Source organism: Fonsecaea erecta (genome assembly GCF_001651985.1).
Source record: "Fonsecaea erecta strain CBS 125763 chromosome Unknown Scaff2, whole genome shotgun sequence".
NCBI lineage: Eukaryota > Fungi > Ascomycota > Eurotiomycetes > Chaetothyriales > Herpotrichiellaceae > Fonsecaea > Fonsecaea erecta.
Genome location: NW_017387245.1, coordinates 3,111,240 through 3,129,819, shown reverse-complemented (window position 1 = coordinate 3,129,819; position 18,580 = coordinate 3,111,240). Strand labels below are relative to the sequence as shown.

The 18,580-nt window shown below is 53.5% G+C and overlaps 5 protein-coding genes across 5 annotated transcripts; 4 read left to right on the top strand and 1 right to left on the bottom strand.

Annotated features, from left to right (window-relative positions):
- Positions 1–122: 122 nt before the first annotated feature.
- Positions 123–809, bottom strand: AYL99_02891 (hypothetical protein; the record flags this gene model as incomplete). The annotated part of the gene is made up of 2 exons (XM_018834407.1): positions 123–658; positions 713–809. 2 exons carry the CDS (start codon positions 807–809, stop codon positions 123–125), a joined length of 633 nt encoding a protein of 210 aa, XP_018697031.1.
- Positions 810–2,127: 1,318 nt separating this feature from the next.
- On the top strand, positions 2,128–2,730 carry AYL99_02890 (hypothetical protein; the record flags this gene model as incomplete). Its single annotated transcript, XM_018834406.1, has 1 exon — positions 2,128–2,730. The coding sequence occupies one exon, from the start codon at positions 2,128–2,130 to the stop codon at positions 2,728–2,730; it is 603 nt and encodes a 200-aa protein (XP_018697030.1).
- A 2,594-nt stretch (positions 2,731–5,324) lies between these two features.
- AYL99_02889 (hypothetical protein) lies at positions 5,325–8,788 on the top strand (the record flags this gene model as incomplete). Its single annotated transcript, XM_018834405.1, has 6 exons — positions 5,325–5,508; positions 5,560–5,714; positions 5,766–5,859; positions 5,907–6,135; positions 6,183–8,662; positions 8,712–8,788. 6 exons carry the CDS (start codon positions 5,325–5,327, stop codon positions 8,786–8,788), a joined length of 3,219 nt encoding a protein of 1,072 aa, XP_018697029.1.
- Positions 8,789–11,569: 2,781 nt separating this feature from the next.
- AYL99_02888 (hypothetical protein) lies at positions 11,570–13,378 on the top strand (the record flags this gene model as incomplete). Its single annotated transcript, XM_018834404.1, has 3 exons — positions 11,570–11,625; positions 11,683–11,839; positions 11,906–13,378. 3 exons carry the CDS (start codon positions 11,570–11,572, stop codon positions 13,376–13,378), a joined length of 1,686 nt encoding a protein of 561 aa, XP_018697028.1.
- Positions 13,379–14,499: 1,121 nt separating this feature from the next.
- Positions 14,500–18,288, top strand: AYL99_02887 (hypothetical protein; the record flags this gene model as incomplete). The annotated part of the gene is made up of 1 exon (XM_018834403.1): positions 14,500–18,288. One exon carries the CDS (start codon positions 14,500–14,502, stop codon positions 18,286–18,288), a length of 3,789 nt encoding a protein of 1,262 aa, XP_018697027.1.
- Between the last annotated feature and the right edge of the window lie 292 nt (positions 18,289–18,580).

Here is an 18,580-nt window from a genome sequence, read left to right as displayed (position 1 = left end):
AAATGCTTCACAACTAACTTTTCGACCAAAACGTCCATATGAACCACCGGCCTGGGTCCGGGTATCCAGGCAGGTCGTTTCCCAACCTTCACTAGTGTAAAGTGTCTTCCCCTGAAGATGCTTCAGAGCATGAAGCCGAAGCCAACAAAAATGCCAGCTGCGACAACGCCAAGGCCATAGATCTGTCCAATGTCGATCACCAGTCTTGACGCAGCAGAGCTTCCAGATCCACTGTTGCCGCCTGAAGCAGCCGTTGTTGTAGCAGCCGAGCCGCCTCCGAAGCCGGTATAGACGACGCCGTCAGAGGCAGTAGAAGCGGCAGACCCCACGACCGTTGAGGTAGCGGGCATGGTGGTGATTGTGCTTGTATTTACTCTTGTTGGGTTGAGCGCACCACAAGGGTGATCTTGCACGCAAGCAGCTGCACAGGTATTGTCGTTGCCGCAAGCAGCCTGACATTGGGTGTTGTACTCCGTACAGATATAGTAGGGGAGGGTTTGAGAGTATTCGGAGGCGTTGGGAGAAAGCCCATTAGAGCAGATGCAAGAATAGGTCAGTCCCACCGGGTCACAGGTGTTGGCGTAGGTGGCCGCAGAGTTGCCAGCCGTCTGCAGGCAAATGAGAGGACATTGGGCGATCTGCGAATCGCACCACGACTCTGTTCACATGCCATTAGCAACATCTAGGTTGGCCAAGGGGATAAACGACTCACGTCTCGTTGACAAAGGCACTGAATTGGGGTCAATGGTCTGTGTAATGGCCACACGAGCCAGGACTGCCAGCGCAGCGGTGATGAGAAGGTGCTGCATGATGATTAGGAAAGGCTGGCTGTTTGGCTGCTGCAAGAGATCACGGTTTCGATGCGAGATTGCTCGTACTCAGCGGATGTAGAATGAATGTGGAAAAAGACTGTGGATAAAATAACGAATGTCTCGACAGATATTGCTGGTTTCTTCGAAGAACGAGAGGAAAGAGGTTTGTTGCTTGAGCGAAGAAGTGAAGAGGTCAAGTAGCAACAGCAGAAGACAAGGGCATAAAAAGGGCGGAGGAGGCAAGGGTCATGGCGAGAGTGGTATGCCGCTATCCAACCATCACCATCACCAGTTTTGGGTTGGTGTTTGAAGCCACCTCCTCGGGTTGGGGGGGCAGGATCTCTTCCCGCCACTGAGCAAGTCTCCGACTTCTCCAGGGCTAAGAGACTCTAGCCCATCTCATCGACCTTCTCCCTTTGCATGTGCCCCAGCAACAAAAAAGTTTCCCACGCATGCATGAATGTGGCACAGATGGGTGCAGAAGGAGGTTGACTTGTCTCAGGCGTCGACAGAAGTCCGTGGTGGTGTCAAACATTTGTCGAGGTCAAAGGTGCATCACGCCCAATAGTAGATGGATCCCAAATTCCGGGGGCTCCACGGCGCGCAGTTCCAGCGCCAATGGTCCCCAAGAACCCTCCCAGTAGGGGCACCATGGAGCCTGGGACGGAGCAGCTGACGGGTCAGATGCGAGAATGCACATCATCTCCACACCCTGGTTGCCCTTGGTGCTCTTACCCGTACTCGATACTGTACCTCGTACTCAGGGTTCAAGACCCCAGTGGTGGCTATTCAGTTAAAATTCTCTCCATCTGCTGCTGGTCCCGTTATTCAGTTACCATGGTGCCCGTGCTTGTTATATCTTTTAATTGTTCCTGGGGGATGAAAGAGATCGACAGCAAGATCCTCTGAGCGCTGGCTCTACGAGGTACATGCAACTCTTTCCACTTTCCGACCTTGTCCCTCTCCGCCCAAACATGGCTAGTGGTCAACATCGCAGAATCGCGCTACATAGGGCACCTTTCTCAAAGCAGTCACCTGCGTTGGTGCCATCGTTCTAGCTGCGGGTTTTTCGGGCTTTTACAACCTTTTTCTTAAATTCTTTTTTTCTCTTCTGAAACATCTGCTGAGCTCGACACCCTACCTGCATCTCACAATCCTTTTTGGAGGCGGGGCTATCTCTGTCTGGGTTGCACTCGCAGCTACTCGAACATCCCACCTTCACTTGAATGCTCCGTTGCCTGCGTCTGGCCACGCTAAAGTTCCCCTCCTGGTGTCCCTCTACATAGATAGGTCGGTCTGCCCCGGGTGCACATGCATGGAGAATACTCGTTCTGTTCCAATCGCTGCACTGGGTTCAGATCAACCGAATCGAGACTCCGAAGCCGCGCCCGTGGTTGACGTCGCTGAACGGTCTACCGATCGGCTTCAAATCGCGCCCACCCCACCGCCGTACTGGCAACCTAGCAGAGAGCCGTCTTTTGATGAGCTGACCACCACGCGACCACCCCCCATCGCTCTCGAGGATCATAGCTTGTCCCGAGAACCAAGCAGGGCGGCGCTCTGGGCCAAATCCATCTCCATTGACGAATATGTCATTGTCCAAGGCAATCCTACAGGAGTAGGCGCCTACGTGGTATACAATATTAATGTGCAGACCCTTGATGGAGGTCCTATGACCATCCGAAAGCGATATTCCGAGTTCGATGAGCTTCGAGCCAAGCTGGTCAAAGCGTACCCCCAGTCAACCAGGTCGTCACTCCCGCCTCTTCCCCCCAAGAGTGCCATTTACAAGTTCCGGCCCAAGTTCCTCGAGAAACGGCGCGAAGGACTGGCTTATTTCCTCAACTGTGTCATGCTGAATCCGGAATACGCGGGTTCTCCAATGGTAAAAGATTTCATCTTTCCACCAGAGACATGAGATGAACCCTCCATGTGTCAAATGAATTCTCTGCTGTTTCCGGAGCCAGCCGCGATGAAGAAGCATCTTTTCATCTGCGAAATCTTCGCACCTCACGACTTCTTGGCGTCGTGACCCAGTCCCTTCAGACTGCAGGAAGCCTTACTGTCAGGGTCCTGCTTGGCCTGTCCTTTCTCCCGCGCTAGGTGGCGTCAATTGTACGCCGCGACCTTCCTCATCATACTTGGACGGGTCCTTGTCTGGATTTTTCCTCAAGATCTCGACGACCTTTCTTCCGCTGACGCCCCGGTTAGCTCTGGCACACAGACATGTGCTGCATGGGCTGACTGCCGGAAAGAGGGCAGCATCGCACCTGATCTGGGAACAAAGAGGCTTGACTCACCTTTCATCACCAATAGTATTTCCGGAGTCATTGCCCTTTGACAAGCCTGCCTCGCGCGAGGTAGATCCTTGAGCCACTTCTCCAACTCATCAACAGTCATATGACCGTATTGTTGAAGTCTCCATTTATGGTGAACTTGAGGTTCAAGCACGATATTTGGTATCAGCTACTCATTGGAATACGTCGTCGTCGCTTTTGACCATCTTGGGATGGATTATCTGTTAATTTATTTCGGCAGCCAGGAAGGAGTCAGATCGGAGTGATGATGTCTCTGACTCCTGAATCAAGGACCATAACGGTCAGGATGTTGCTTTGCACTTCTTCAATGATCCAATATATTTTAATACCAGTTACGTCATGACCTGACAATGTCGGAGCAGATATTGGTGTGTAGATGAGTCCAATGCGCTCCGGAATTCTTTGTCGGTCACACCGGTTCACTGTGTCAGTTATCTATTCATTTGCGATATGGCACTTCGGGTGCGAGGCTGTGAGTTGAGCGCGCCTTTGGAACGGAATGTCAGAAGCTTTGTGGCACTGTGGCTTGCGGGTCTTAAAAGGAGAAATTGGTGACCCGAAGCATGCGGTTATCCAGTGGCTTGCGAAACCGGGCGACATTCCAGGCATCTCATATACTCTAATTGAAGCAAGGGACACGAATCCAGGGGGATTGCATGAACCCATGAGCATGTAGAGCGGTATAAAAGCTGCAGCGTGGCTCCGCCTGCCAGCGCGAGATTTCCCTTGGGATGATCGAGACTGGTTGAGAACGTGTTGGATCTCAAGCCAATCTGCGACAGAGCACTCCCAGTCAATCTTAATCGTTCATCGAAAACCCCCACCTTGGTGACCGTGCTGTCGCCATCCTCTGCCTGGCACGAGCCTGTTACCCTAATAACGGGCCCCTGCACGAAGTCAAATGTGACGGCACTTATTGTGGCTTGCATTGCTTGCAGACAAGCAGTGAGCTGCGTCGACGCGAGGGGAGACCAGGTCCAATGTGTTGTCTAGGTACGCCCGAGATACAGAGTGTTCTTCTTCCACAGTGTTGGCTTGATTGCTTGCGTGGCCTGATCCAGCCCTGCATGTCTCGCGTGGCACGGATCTCATAGGTGGTTGGAGGAGGTGCAGCCGGCGCAGTTGGTGTCACTTCTTGCCCGCTTGACTCGAGACTCACGAGGGAGCTGCTTCCCCCAATCATTCAAGCAACTGGGGACTGGCGGAATCGAGGAATAGCTTACGATCCTAACCCGAAGAAGTGGGTTGGGCGTTGGACTAGAAGGCAGGTCTAGGACATGCGGCGTTGATCAGTCGCAGCGCGGAAGGTGTCTCATTGGTGTATGACCAGAGTGTCTCCAAGCCCAAGTTTGAGGTAAGCCTGAGCACCCCCACAGCCTAAAACTCCCGGCAGCCGTTTGGGCAATCTAGGGAGCAATTGGCTCCGATGGGCGGTGGGTGGTCCCTGAATTTTGGGCGCCACCAGCGAAGCCAAACCCAACTAAACCGGATTCTGGCTTCCCAAACCACTTTTTCAAGTCACGGCTCGACACGTCGCGCTCCCTCCCCCCAGCAGTGAGGCTTCGAGCCGTTCCTCCTATCCTCGACGTTATCACATCTCTTCACTTTTTTGCTTCGCTTCTCGTTTTCGCCCGCAGAGAGAGAAAGAGGTTGTCAGTCATCCCAGGAAACCACGGGACACTGCAGCCTATTCCGGGCTCTGGCCATTCTTCGTTTATCCTTTTGCAACCCGTACCCAATCTTTTCAATTCGTTGTTTTCCACCCAAACACCACCTTTTCAGCCCGCCTGGTCGCTGGACAGCGCAGCAACCACGACAACTCATCGCCTCCCCTTTTTTCCGCTTCTTCACATTCGCTTGCCCTGTTGGATTCCAAATTATTGAACCGCCCAAGTGCCTCGAGTGTTCGGCTCACCGATTCGTCCAATGCCGGTAAACCCCTGAAAATTACGCATCTTCAGTCCTGCATATGCAACTTGCCTGACTGCGAAGCGTTACCACTTACCTCGTCAACTTGTCGTCACCTTTTTGTCCACCTTCCGTCCTACAGTCTTTCCTTCCTCCTCACTTGCATTCTGCGCATTTGTCACTTGTACAAACACAATCCGCCGCCTGGGCGATCGGTCGTCGGTTGTTGAACCGATGAAAAGGAACCTCGAACCTACTCTCGACCATCTTTGACATTTTTGGTACCATGCCATTTTTCTCAAAGGTCTTTAAAAGCAGGGATGGCCAGGTCAAAAAGGCCGCTGTGCCTCTCGCAAACGGGGACTCGCACAAGAAGCCCCAATGGTCCGACGCATGGGCTCGCACGCGGGTCGACCCAGACGAGGTGTCTGAACTGCTGCATCTGTGCACGGCTGAGTTGAAGTCGAGAGGTTAGTTTTCCCCACGGGAACGGTAACTTGCCAATGCTGATTCTACTCTAGCCCTCGACATTCCCTTCTTACTACTACCATTTCGTCCTTCGTCAGACCCTTCTGCTGCGAGAACTTTTGTTCGCAACTTCTTCCTGCCGCCCCACGACCGAGAACCATTACGGGGATCCTTCTTGGAGACGGAGCTGCGTATGACGGAGGTTATGGTAAGGCGCAAGGACAACATAAAGCAATATAAGCAGCTGACGACTGTATAGGTCCTGATAAGCGTTATGAAGTGGTGCTGGGCCCGCTTGCCAGGGGGTGTTGTAACATGGGAGGTCTATGAGGCGTTCAGAGTTGGAGAAAAAGGTCAGACATTTCCAACCCGCCGTGTCACCAAAAACTGACAAATCCAGACTCCAGCTTTACACGCGACGCGTTCAGTACATTTGTTCCAATCGGCGTTGAGTCGCCTGCTCGTTTTCAGATCATTCAAGACTTTTTCGACCTCCTTGCCTCGCTTGCAGCACATGGCAAGGCTAATGGATTGGGTGGCCACAAAGTTTCAAGATATGCCGGGTGGTGGGCATTTGAACATTACGATACCGGGAAAGGGTTTGAATCTGGATATCAGTCATGGTCAACGTATGAATTATTCGATCACGGATGCGCCTCGTTGCTAACTTTGACAGTGCTGCCGACGCAACCGCACATCTCTTCTTCGCTTATCTACGTTCTTTGTCCCCTGGCGCGGGCAAGGCGAGCGGAATCCTGAGCCTTCCGCGGTCACTTCAACAACTTCTTGACTCGACTTCTTATCCTCCAAAGCATGCTCTGTTGTCGAATGACACCACAAAGGTCGTCATGATTGTCGACGTTGTGTCTCCCACCCCATATGCTTTATTGCGACGGGCCAAGAACTTTGAATACCGGGACGACGATCGAGGGCTACAACAGTTTGCCAGTTATGACGACCCTGTACAGGCCCTTACTGACGAGTGTCGTCGCGTCCTCAAAGCGATTTCTTCTGCGAACCAATCCCAGGTCTCAAATGCAAAAACGTCTACCAGCCTAACAGATCCATCGTGGTCACGATTTGAAGACGTCGGATTTGGCAGCTCCCTGGAGGATGAAGAAGAAGATGATGAAGGGCTGCTTGGTCGCAGAGTGGTCTCGACGCGGCCCATGCATGCCTCAGCTCGGGGAGGTGGGTATCAGGATCTGGCTCGACCAACAACCCCCTCGTGGGCTGATTTCCTGTCCTCCGGGTTTGCCGATGAGCACGGCAACAAAGCCCCAGCACCTATCTTGCTTCCACCCGACAAGATTCTTCCCCCTATCAATATGACTGCGCCTAGAGGGCAGAGTTCTCAGTCACACCGGAGGAACCTTGACACACAGCTGAATCTCGATCCAGGCGAGCTGGCCAGTATCACGAAGGTCAATGTGGATGATTCCTTCTGGTGGGTCTGGATCAGCAGTCTAGCTTCAGAGGAGCCAACCTCGAGAAAGGCCGTGTTTGGTCGATGCGCCCTAATCGAAACCGTTTTCCCAGATGACAAATGGATGGTGATGGAAGAGCAGGTCAAGGGTGCCGCGCCGGAGCCTGCAGCCGGAGCATACATCGCAGAAAAGAAGAAAACCTTCCTCGGATTCACGACCAAACGTGGCCGGATAACCCGAAGAGGATCGGGTTCTAAGAAGAGCCCGCTATCTCCCAACGCACAGTTCTCTACTGGCAATCGAGCAACGCTGGCGCCAGATCAACATGCTAAGATCCAAAAAGCCGCGGCCGAGCTATCTAGGCGAAAGGAGGCCGAACAAAAGGAGGAGCAAGCCGCTTTGGCGACCCGTCGCGGACGCATGCAAGAACCCATTGCACCGTCCAAGACCAACAGCATCTTTACTCTGGGTCCGTTGATCAAGGACGAGGCTTCCCCGGCCTTACAATGGGCAAGTCAATATGACAAGAAGGCGATCCGGGCTAAGTACCTCGGTGACTCACTTGCTGGGAAAGGTTCTCGCGAGCTGTTGAACATACCTCAAAACGGCCTTGGAATCAGTAGGTCAACTTCGACACTGTCTGTGGTCAGCAAGAACAAGGACCTCCCGCCATCACCAGCCGAAAAGGTGACACGTCCGGCTGTTATTGAAAGATCTCAGTCTGCGGAGCCTCCGATGGCGCCGCCGGTCGTCATCGAGCCTGCTCCGATCCCCATCGAACCGATCGAATCACTCCAACCCCAAGCGACGACAGAGGCAGAAGAAGTCCCTCTGCCTCCAGCGACGCCCGAAGTCGTGGAGACCCAGTCTGCTAGGCCTCATCCTGCTAAACTGAGGAAATCTCTCGATCAGCAACATCGTTCTCCTGAGCAGAAAAAGCCGAGAGGGAAGACCCCGACGGGCCCTCCTCCCGTGCAAAAGACGAGTGGCATTCGACGTCTGTTTGGGACCAAGCGGTCCAAGTCACGAGAGTCAAGAGTTCCAGAACCGCCCGAGTCGCCAGTCAACGTGGACGAAGATCCGGCTGTTGCTGCAGCTAGACGTGCTCTAGAGGGCAAGCCTGCGCTTCCCGCTGAAGGGTCAACTTCACCCCCTCTCAGCCCTGGACACTTCCATCGCCTTGCAACCGTTAAGCCTGCGCAACCCCAACCAGCGAGTATGGATGAAGCACCGGAGACGCCGCAAATGAATGCTGCGTCCATACAGAGAGAAGCAACCCCAGAACTGTCTACGGAAGACCAAGCGTACGGCGACGTTGTTGCACCACCCCGGACACGTCGCGACGAAGAATATGATCAGCTCTCTCGGGTAGACACAAACGAGCGTGAACATGCTGATCGTGAGTTCTCGACCTTTGATCAAGGGCCGCTGGTGGATCAGCCAGCCTTCGTGCCTGTGGACACGCCACCGAGAGAAGAGTTTTTGACACCTATTGAAGAGCCTTCCCATATACCTGTCAGCATCCATTCCGGACGCTCGTTCCAGCAGACGGAGAGCTCGGTGGAGGAGGAGGATGGACCTCCCCTCACGCAACAGGTCAGTCCTGGTGACCGATGGGCCCAGATCCGACGAAATGCAGCCGAACGGGCGGCGAGACAATCAGAGGAGCAGACTTCACGGAGTCGTACTGAAACACGAACCGACGACGGAGAAACCAGTGGGGAAGAGAGTAAGTTCTGGAACACAGTCGTTAAGAGATAGTACTAACTATGTGGTAGCAATTGAATCACGGGTTGCACGAATCAAGGCACGCGTAGCTGAATTGACCGGAAACATGGACGGCAACCGACGATAAATCCAGCCACAAAGTGAGATTACCAGCAACAAGCATACAGCATATACATTTCTGGCGGCACATGAGTGCAGTCACCTTCGATGAGAGTCCCCTTTATTCCCATTCGCGATCGAGTTTTGCACAGAAAATAGCAAGGCGTTGTGTGTGTCGGATTTTGGGGTTTGCAGCTTATGTGTGTCCAAGATACCACCTCCGCGTTCCTATACGCCGATGACTACGTTTCTGTCCTTCCCTTTCTCATTTGTTTGAGCGTTCGGCAGCATGATCCGTCTGAGCTGCAGGACAGCACATTAATAATACACCATTCACATGTTTTCTTTTGTTCTGCCCTGGCAACTGCGTTGGTTGTGGGTATACGAGGTGGGAAAACTAATAGGTCTTCTGATACTGGCTTGTGTTTGAGGGCATAGATACGTGGCGAAAGATTTTCTTGATTGCTCTTCGTTGAGCTCTTCGGGGGGTTTGAAGGGAGGATGTTGCGAGTGCGGGCACTGGAGATGGATGTCAAGGTGGAAGCAATGGACGACATGGCACCGTTGATTCATGGAGAAGATGAGATGGAAGCAGATACTATTTTGACTCGCCATTCCCATTTACATGTATCGGAGGGCGGTATGCACAATGACCGACCAGGTTCAAACAGCTATGGAATCCTACACTATATTGTCTTTTCCTCTCATGGCAGTTGCTGGCGCGTTCAAGAATAAAGGCGTCGAATTGACTATTTCTGACTGAAGGATTCGAGGCGAAGCTTTCCTTGTCGGCAGCTTGAGGAGCCGACATGTTGGGGCCCCGGGGCCAAAGATATAAGTCTTGACAGACATGTAAGCAAGGCTATCAGCTTGTCCCGTTGAGAAAAGAGGCTAATATGCACGAGTATATGAGGCAGGCCACATGGCTCCGTGTTGATGCATTATTCGTGGTCCAGGGGCAAAAAGAGTATAGTGAGATCCGCTTTCTATACACTGGAGGCTCCGAACTATTCATTCGACTGAACCTGAACTAGCATTAATCTCAGCCTCGTCGTAAGATGGCGAGGCTTGCCACTATCTCTTGTCTGTTTATCTGGATGGCATTCGAGGTGCATATGTACACGATAGATTCTGCTCAAGTGGTTCCCCCGATCCCATATGCAAGGCGCATTTGATCGAGTTCATGTACCGCGTAATGATTTCCAAATGCTCAACGTGGGGGAACGCATACGAAGCACTCGTATTGGTACGTGGGAAACGGTAGTCCGGACCGAGCAAGGATTCACTGTCGGTCGAATCAGCAGTGCGTCTGCAGGATGCAGAAGATGGCCGCCGTACTGCCTAACTCGTCGATAAAGTAGTGCTCGCGTGGTCTTCTAAAAATAGTAGCGTTAGCACATCTAGCGAGCCAATCGCTGTCAACCTCGCTGCATGGCGAGTAAGAGCCGCATGGGAAAAGGAGCCCGAAAGACTTGAAACACTAGGGCCGATGGGGTGATGGCTGGGCTTACCACATCTGCTGCACAAGGCGATCGCCCCCAGCAATTGTGCCGGCGCTTATTTCTGATTTCCACTCATCACCCTCACTCCCAATCACGAGACGTGGAAGTCATTTGGGGACCCGGGCGCAGTCGAGATGGAGTGTCACCGAGGGGCGGTATAGACACTGCGAGATGGAGCAATGGAAATTGGGGGTAGAAGGTTCGTAGAGACTGGATGGCATACTGCAGTTGAAGCAAGGGAACAGAGATTGTTCGTGAAATCAAGAATTTGGTTTCTCTGTTGCCGATCTACCTTAGGTAGGTTTATGGGCTCTAATGCAGACAAGTCCCTCAGAGCTGCTGCAGGGCATAGTTCTGGCTAGTGAGGCTACATTTCTCACCGGTGGGGGGGCAATGTTTACCTGGAGACCGGGCTCCGGCAGCCTCAAGAGCCCTCAGCCTCCATACTCGTACCAGGAATCAAGCGGAGAGCTGAGGCAATAACCAGGCGGCGAGGCTCGTCGCCGCTTGAGTTTCGGGGATTTCCAGGTAAGCCACTACAGAGGAGGCTTGCCCATTCCTGGATTTCTGTACCTAGTTAATACCCTAGGTTTTTGCCTAGCTAGGCAGGTTGGGGACTTCGCTACAGGGACCTTCAGTTAGGAAAACTGCCGCCGAGAGCCGCCCGTGGGTTTCCCCTCTCCCAGTGCCCCCTCCAAACTCGAGGGGGGTGCGTCGGCAGCCTGCAACGGGTTTTCGGCTGCAGCTGCACCCTGCACCTTGCATCTGCAGCCTGCACTTCCTTTCCCTACTTCTCCCTCGCCTGGTTTTTTTCGACCCTTCTGTCTTCTATTCTATCTTTAGCACCCCATATCCACCTTGCACGTTCACGCTTCAATTACACGCTTAACAGACGCCATCGAGCCAATCCACGATGAAATCGGCGTGAGCCTCAATTAGCAAGCCACAGCACAAGTTCTCGAGTTACAACTACTTTTGCTGTTACTTGTCCCAAGCCGCCATTGCGCCCTTTGTTCTCTGCTCTACCGTCATTGTCGCGACCGGGACAAGACAGGTGCCTCCAAGTCCCAGTCCGCATCCACTCAACCGCACCCGTTGCTGTCTTGGGTCGGAACAAAGACACTTTAAGTGATTCTTTGTTAGAATACACAATTCCCTCCTCCAGGTTTCGGGCTTCCTTCCAGGCCAATCTCTCTTCTCCACAGCGACCGTGGTGCGGCCGGCAGTTGACACACTCACCCTCGTCGCACCAGGAGGTGTATTTGGGTCTTTGGCATATACAAGATACGAGAAACACGTAACCAGCCATGGGTCGGAGGAAGATTGAGATCAGAGCGATCAAGGATGACCGTAACCGTTCAGTGTGAGTTGTGGTGATCGTGATGGCTGATGTTGCTCGGTCCGCTGACTCTCCGGGCAGGACATTCCTCAAGCGCAAAGGCGGTCTCTTCAAGAAGGCCTACGAACTCTCTGTCCTATGTTCGGTCGATGTCGCAGTCATTATCTTTGGTCACAACAAGAAGCTATACGAGTTTTCGTCCGGCGACATCAATGAAACACTGCGGAGATATCAATATGTGGGTCGAGTCCCTGGATCAGACCTCCGTGGAGGATGAATTTTTGTGCTGACATGCCGCCTCCAGTACGGTGCACCTCACGAACACAAAGGCCCGAGCGATTTCAAGAACAAGGGCGGAGAGGATGACGACGATGAGGACGAGGATGAAGATCAGCCGGCCCACGGCCGCGAAGACTCGCTGCCGCCCCAACACCTTCCTCCCCAATTACAACACCACAACTCTTTCGCGCACATCCAACAGCCCATGGCTTCCGTCTCGCCTCCAATGCCCAATGGCATGTTCCAGCCTCGTCACGGCACGCCGCAGCCTCCTCATATGATATCGAGGCCGCCCTCACAGAACATGATCCGGCGCACGAGTTCCAACTTGGTTCCCATGCAGCATCCTCATCCGACTCCTCCCCCACCACAGAATGGATTTGCCTATGTTCCGAATCCACCTATTTACAACCCTCAAGCGACACCGCCTGTCCCTCCTCAGCCCTCCCCTCAGCCTCAATTTCAGCCGTTTCCCTCTCAGCAGCAGCAGCAGCAACCACAACCTCCGCCACCGCTTCCACAGTCCCACCAGCAGATGCAGCAAGCGCACCAGCAATACCTACAGGAACAGAGACGCCATTCGCAGCCCCCTCCGGTTTCTCAACCGAGTCTACAGCCTCCACCTCAAGCAGAAGCGCGCGTCTCCCCTCAACCAGAACAGTTAAATCTTCGACCACCGGAGCAAGCCTCACCGCCGCAACCTAAACATCTGTCGTCGAAATCGAGAAGTATATTCACTCCGATCGATGAAGGAGGCTCGGTTCTGATGCAGCATTTCTTCGGTGCTCCGGATCCCAAAATCCAAGTGAAAAAGGAAGACGACTCGCCAGAGGCTAAACTTCCGCCCCGAAATATAACAGCCCCAACCATCTCTCGACCCAGTTCACAAGGAGCTCGGCCACAAACCAGCGTTCCGGAATTTGCTCCGCCCAGTCGAACTAATACGTCAGGATCGAAATCCGGTGCTCGCCCGAAACTGAACCTCCAGATACCCGAAACAGAGGACAATGATTCAGCCACTGGAGGGTCACCCTCACAGTCAGCTAATCCCTCAGCAAACCCAGCTAGAGGCTCTGACCATATTGTCTTGCCGCCACCTTCGCCGAGCGCTTCGGCGGTCATGTCGGCCGGAGCATCTGGACCACCCAATCCATTTGCTCGACCTCCGCCGCCTACTTCGAATGCAAATCGTGATGCATACAACGACAATCGAAACAATATCGAGACGCCAATATCCGCCCTGCCAAGTCGGTATATGAATAACGATCTTCTGCCGAGTCCGAGCAATTTCTTTTCGGAGTGGGACCGAATGTCTGCTGTTTTACCAAGCCCTCTCGTGTTTCCGACACCAGCAGATGCCAGAGGGCTAGGGTTTGGAAGTAGAGATGCAGCCCGAGAAGCTGCGAGCGAACAGGCGAACGGAGAAAAGAGGAAGGGAAGTGCTGATCTGGCGGATAAAGAGGGGGATCTTAAGAAACTCAAAACCGGTGCGATTTGATTTGGTTGTCATTCGTATGGCGCGGGAACTCGACGATGGTGGAATGTCTTACCATCGACCAAGATTACCGTCGACGGGGTTCCCCATCTCTCTACATTTACAAAGACCTAAACTACCAAAAAGAAACAAGAAAAACAACTTTACGACTTTTTACGGCCACACATTCTGCTGGGATTTTGTGCGTTCAGTTCGATTGCCGAATTTAATCACTGTCGGTTACCTGAGGTCTTTGTGATAGCGATGTCAGGATTTGTGATAAATTTTGTTTTCGCATAGCGGTGGGTGTATGGGAGTTTTTCAGAGGAGTGCTCTCCCATGACACAAACTTGGGTGTGATCGGGTGTATCAAAGCTGGTCTGTTCAAGCTCGTGGTGTTCAAGGACATGGCTACCAGGTCCTATGTTGGACGCAACGCGGCATCCAACGTTTTGAAGACTTGATTGAGATCTGAGTGAAGCGGGAGCTGTATTGTCCAGATTCCAATACATTATTGGGATGTGGAATGGATTTCTTGTTCTTTTGAGAAGGCTTTTCTTGAGGAGGCCAGCTTGGGCTGATTGAATTGGGTGGTCAAAGGGACGCCTTGGGCATGCTCCTGATTGATGAGAGTGGAGAATAAAATTAAGTGGCTTGTTTTCTGGGATTTTTGCTCTTTTTCTACGTGCTGTCGTCGCCGTCCATGTGGTTGGTACCAGGACGTCGTGCTCGGAATCCGGGGGTCCGGGGTCCGGAACCGGGACCTCGAACCGGACACTGGCGCGGCGTCCGCGGACGACGTCGTGTGAGAGTATTGACGTCTTCGATATCTTTTCGTGTCACCAGCGTATTGTCGTCCTATCACAGTCCTTCAAAATCCTCGCCAAACATTGTCCTACGATGCAGGGCCGTGCTTGGCTGCTTGATGCTTTGCATTTATTGCCGTGGTTCGCTAAACTCACATCTCTGTGTCCACCTTCATATCCAGGCAGCACTCTGGGCAATGCCAATTCATTGCTACCTGATCCCCTGTGAGTTGATATATGAGAACATTTACACAATTGCTTCAAACACCTGGGACATTGTAAATAGCCCATGGGGTGTCACCAATTGGAAAACCCGTCTTCCACCTTCACGACTCTTTGATGTCGGGCGAGCCAGAGAAATCGCCTTCAAGCCACCATGGCTCCGAATCAGCCACTACCCCCGAGGCGGAGAAGCAGGCTGAGGGCGGCATCAAAGACTATTTTCGCATCTTTCGGTACGCCGACGGCCTCGATTGGGGACTGAATGCCATAGCATGTTCCTTCGCCGTTGCCTCTGGCGCGGCATTCCCCTTGATGTCCCTGGTCTTTGGGACCTTTACCACCAAGTTTAACAATTTCGCCAGTGGTGCGTCGACACCACAGCAGTTCAAGGACGATGTCGACCATTTTGTCCTTTGGTTCATCTACCTCTTCATCGGCAAACTTGGGGCGACCTATATCGCCACGGGAGCCATCAGCATCTCTGCAACACGGACGACCCGTTCTTTTCGTAAGGCGTTTCTTGAAGCGACTCTACGGCAGGAGATCTGGCATTTCGACCGTCAGACCAATGGCGCGACGGCCACCCAGGTCACCACCAACGGGAATCGCGTTCAGACCGGCATTGCAGAGAAGTTGGTCTTTGTGATTCAAGGGCTTTCCATGTTTTTGGCCTCCTTCGTCGTGGCTTTGGCGAGGCAGTGGAAACTGGCGTTGATCACCATGTCCGTGATCCCTGCCATTTTCATCGTCACCGGTATTTGCATAGCGATCGACGCGGTGCAGGAGGCCAGAGTGATCCGGATCTACTCGCGAGCAGCGGTCCTAGCTGAGGAGGTATTGTCGTCCATCCGAACAGTCCACGCCTTCTACGCACAGAAGAAAATGGTTCAAAGATACGACACCTTCCTGCAAGAAGCGCACAAGGAAGGGAATAAGAAGTCTCCCAATTATGGTGTTCTTTTCTCCACCCAGTACTTCTGTGTGTATTCGGCGATTGCCCTCTCGTTCTGGCAGGGATTCAGAATGTATCGGAGCGGCGAAATTGCCAACGTGGGCGAGGTCTTTACGGTTGTGCTGTCGGTAACCATTGCTGCAACGGCGATTTCGAGCATTGCGCCACAAATTCAGGCTGTCACCAATGCCTCGTCAGCTGCTTCAGAACTGTTCAGCATCATCGACAAGCCATCACTGCTGGACCCTCTCGACCCTGCCGGCGCCCGGCCATCCTCATGTCGAGGCGACATCGAGATCAAGGGCTTAGACTTTGCTTACCCATCCCGCCCAGCGGCTCAGGTCCTGCGTGAATTGACCATCAGCATTCCTGCCGGCAAGACTACGGCTCTAGTTGGCGCGTCGGGCTGTGGGAAGAGCACGCTGATTGGTCTTCTCGAACGGTGGTATCTGCCCACCGCAGGCCATATTACCCTTGACGGATTAGACTTGGACAAATACAACGTCAAATGGTTGAGAAGCCAGGTTCGTCTTGTGCAACAAGAGCCAGTGTTATTCCGCGGAACGGTGTTTGAGAACGTCGCCAAAGGGTTTCTCGATGAGCAACGAAAATACCCCCGCGAACAACAGATGGCACTGGTTCGAGAAGCCTGCAAAGCAAGCAACGCCGATGACTTTATCAATGAACTCCCTCAAGGCTACGAGACTCAGGTGGGTGAGCGAGCTGGAACGCTCAGCGGAGGCCAACGACAGCGGATTGCCATTGCTCGCAGCATCGTGTCAGACCCAAGGATCCTTCTTCTCGACGAAGCCACAAGTGCTCTCGACCCGAAAGCTGAACGGCTCGTGCAGGATGCGCTGAACCGAGTGTCAGAGAACCGCACGACGCTGGTCATTGCACACAAATTGGCCACTGTGAAGGCCGCCGACAATATCGCCGTCATGTCCTATGGACGGATCGTCGAACAAGGTACCCACCAACAGTTGATCGATCTCGACGGTCACTACGCAGGGCTGGTGCGAGCTCAAGATCTTGGGGCCGCGGAACAGCACGAGTCAAGCAAGCTTTTGAGCGAGAAACAGGCGCTTGATGTGAACGGAGAACGACTCACGCTCCAACGGACCGTCACCACTGCGACATCCGAGGGAGGCGGCGCAGAGAGAAGGACCAAGCCCGTTGGCACTCTCGAATATTCGCTCTTGCGGTGCATTTTCATCATGTTTTATGAGCAGAAGTCGTTGTACTGGTGCTTCGTGGTGTCGACCGTGGCCAGCCTCATTGGCGGTGGCATGTACCCAGCCCAGGCTGTTCTTTTCTCCAGGCTCCTGACTGTCTTTCAGTTGACCGGCAAGCAAGCCCAAGACCGAGCAGATTTCTATTCGTTGATGTTTTTTGTGCTCGCGCTCGCCAACCTGGCGGCATATTTCACCATCGGGTGGATATGTAACATCATTGGACAGACCGTCACGCACCGTTATCGCGCAGAAATGTTCGAACGTGTGCTCGACCAGGACATTGAGTTCTTTGACATCCCCGACAACACGTCGGGTGCCTTGACCTCGAAGCTCTCCACCCTTCCGAACCAACTACAAGAGCTGGTAGCGTTCAACATCCTCCTCATCTTCATCGTATTGGTCAACGTTGTGTCGAGCAGCATTTTAGCTTTGGCTTATGGTTGGAAACTGGGTCTGGTCGTTGTGTTTGGGGCGCTCCCACCACTGCTGCTGTCTGGCTATCTTCGAATACGGCTGGAAACGAAGCTTGAGGCGCAGGTTTCGGACCAATTTGCAGAGAGTGCCGGGCTGGCCAACGAGGCTGTCTCGTCGATCAGAACGGTGGCTTCCCTAACACTCGAAGGCCATGTCTTGAATGAATACTCGCAAATGCTCAGCAATATCGTGCTGAAGTCGACACGGGCATTGACATGGACAATGTTCTGGTTTTCTCTGTCGCAGTCGATCGTGTTCCTGGCCATGGCACTCGGTTTTTGGTATGGGAGTCGTCTGTTGGCGTCAGGCGAGTACAACACCGGACAGTTCTATACTATCTTTGTGGGTGTACTGTTCGCGGGCCAAGCGGCAGGTGACTTCTTTGGGTATACTACGTCCATCACCAAAGCACGAAGCGCCGCAAACTACATCCTCTGGCTGAGGACGTTGCAGCCGACGATCCGGGAAACGGACACCAACAAAGATAGTGGACCTGAAGGAGATGGACCAGTTGATTTGGAGGATGTCGAGTTCCGCTACCGACAAAGAGAGACGTCACGGGTCATTCGCGGCATCTCCATGAGCATCAAACCGGGGCAATTTGCCGCCTTCGTGGGGGCATCCGGCTGCGGTAAGTCCACGCTGGTCGCTCTCCTCGAGAGGTTCTACGATCCCACCTCGGGTCGAATCTGTTTCTCTCACAAGGACATTGCGGCCATGTCACCGCGGCTGTACCGCGGCCACATGTCTCTGGTGCAACAAGAACCCACCTTGTACCAGGGCTCTGTGAAAGAGAACGTTTCGCTCGGCCTCGACTTCGAGCCCTCGGAGGAACAGATCCGGGAAGCATGTCGGAAAGCAAACGCCCTGGATTTTGTGATTTCTCTGCCTGAGGGGTTTGACACGCCGTGCGGCTCTCGGGGGACGCAGCTGTCGGGCGGACAGAGACAGCGCATCGCCATCGCGAGGGCCCTAATCCGGAATCCCAAACTCCTCTTACTCGACGAGGCCACCAGTGCTTTGGACACCTTGTCCGAGCGGCTGGTGCAAGCCGCCCTGGACGAGGCCGCCATGGCCCGGACGACTATTGCCGTGGCGCACCGACTGTCGACCATCCGCGAGGCTGACGTGATATTTGTGATTGCACACGGGAAGATCGCGGAGATGGGCACACACACAGAGTTGCAGCAGTTGAAGGGCCGCTACTATGAGATGTGTTTGGCGCAGTCCTTGGACCGGGCATAGCCAGCAGGAGCACTAGCTCTCCTCTCTCCTCCTCTTCATGTACCATAGATACTCACAAAACTTCTTGCTGCGGCGCCACGATCGGAGTAACAGTCTTCCCGCCTCATCCACGGGGGGCTTGTCCGCTTCCCTCAACAGGCTAGGGTCCCGCATATCATTACGTCCATACGAGCTGCCAGGGATGTACCTGCTCTCGTCGTGCTTCCCACTTCTACGCAGTATGTATGTGGGAGCAAGACGTGGCGGGGAGAGGGCATCTGTAGTCCCAGCAAACGAAACAAGACACACCATC